General features: G+C 47.4%; 1 protein-coding gene across 1 annotated transcript, besides 1 other annotated feature; it reads right to left on the reverse strand.

Moving 5' to 3' along the window:
- The first annotated feature begins 438 nt into the window (after window positions 1-438).
- Window positions 439-501: a sequence feature (A-rich).
- Window positions 502-527: 26 nt separating this feature from the next.
- Window positions 528-1,479, reverse strand: TraAM80_08983 (protein kinase A; the record flags this gene model as incomplete). Its single annotated transcript, XM_029385695.1, has 1 exon — window positions 528-1,479. A coding segment is annotated over one exon (952 nt), but the record flags the coding sequence as incomplete, so codon positions are not given.

Consider the following 1,479-nt stretch of genomic DNA (forward strand, 5'->3'; position numbering starts at 1 on the left):
TATTCATCCATCCTTATTACACTTCCTTTTTTTATCCATTTATTATTTTTATTATTTTGTACCCCGTTTCTTTTTCTAGCCTGCTTCTCTTCTTCCTTGCCAAAGGGGCGCGACGGGGTCGTATGAGGTCACTCCACGGAGAAAAGGCGAGGAGGATCCGCATCCGCACAAGCAGTACAGCATTCCCCAAACGAGCACGAGACAAAAACAACAAGCAAACATCAGAAGGTGCACAGACAGAAGAAAAAAAAACAGTAATAAACGACAGTGCAACCATGCAGAACTCCCAGAAAAGGGGACAAGAAGGTGAAAATATATACTCAGAAACACGTACCTGAATCAGCACACACTAAAACAACAGAGATATGCGTTCAGACAAAAAAGACATCAAGCTTCCTTCATTTTCTTTGCTTTACTTGGTTTCCATCAATGCCACTCAAGAAAACCAAGAAAAGTATACAACAACTAAAAAAAAAAAAAAACAGCATGAAACAACAAAAACAGTACATTGAAAGCGTAGAAGCAGTCTAAAACCCACGGAACTCGGCCTGTTGTGCAGCGGTTAAGGGCGACGCACGATCTTCTTGGCTTTCAGGGTAACGCTCAAAGTTACTCGTGTCACCAGGGTTCTTTACCTTCACAGGGATCGGGGCAGGGTAGTGTCGCGCATACAATTTGTCCCAGTTTGCCCCGTGAAAGTACGGGTGATTCTTCACATCCATTATGCCATCCTTTAGTGTCCCCAAACGCTTCGTGTGGTCCGTTTGCAGCAAACCCTTCACAAGATCCCGCGCACGCGCGTCAAACCAGTTCGGGAACTTGAAGCGTCCAGAGAGAATCTTCTCGTACGTCCGAAACGGCGTGTCATCGTAAAACGGGGGATACCCAGCGATAAATTCGTACAGCAAAATGCCCATCGTCCACCAGTCCACGGCCTTTCCGTGACCCTTGCTCTGGATCACCTCCGGCGCAAGGTACTCCGGTGTGCCACAAAGTGTAAAGGTACGTTCCGGCACTTTCTTCGCAAACCCAAAGTCTGTCACCTTAACGTGACCCTTGCTGTCCAGCAGAAGATTCTCCGGTTTCAGGTCGCGGTAGATGATGTCTTTCCCGTGAATGTATTCAAAGGCAAGCACAAGTTCCGCGTGGTAAAACTTTGCTACGTCGTTTGGAAACCGGCCGGCAGAGCGAAGGTGGGTAAACACCTCTCCGCCTATCACAAACTCAAGCACCAAATACACACAGCGTTCATCCTGGAAGGAGCACAACATGTTCACAATAAACGGGTGTGAGAGCTCCATTAGAATCTGCTTTTCTTGGCTGAGATGTTGGACCTGTTTCATCTTGATGATCTCACGCTTCTTGAGGCACTTCACTGCGTAGTAGTTATTCGTTCCTTTCAGCTTCCCGAGGCGTACGCGCCCAAAGGAACCTGTCCCTAACGTCGCTCCCAGCTCAAGGTCTGATAGCTTCCATTTT

The sequence above is a fragment of the Trypanosoma rangeli genome (assembly GCF_003719475.1).
Source record: "Trypanosoma rangeli strain AM80 chromosome Unknown Tra_15.4_contig_00493, whole genome shotgun sequence".
In the NCBI taxonomy this organism is placed as follows: domain Eukaryota; phylum Euglenozoa; class Kinetoplastea; order Trypanosomatida; family Trypanosomatidae; genus Trypanosoma; species Trypanosoma rangeli.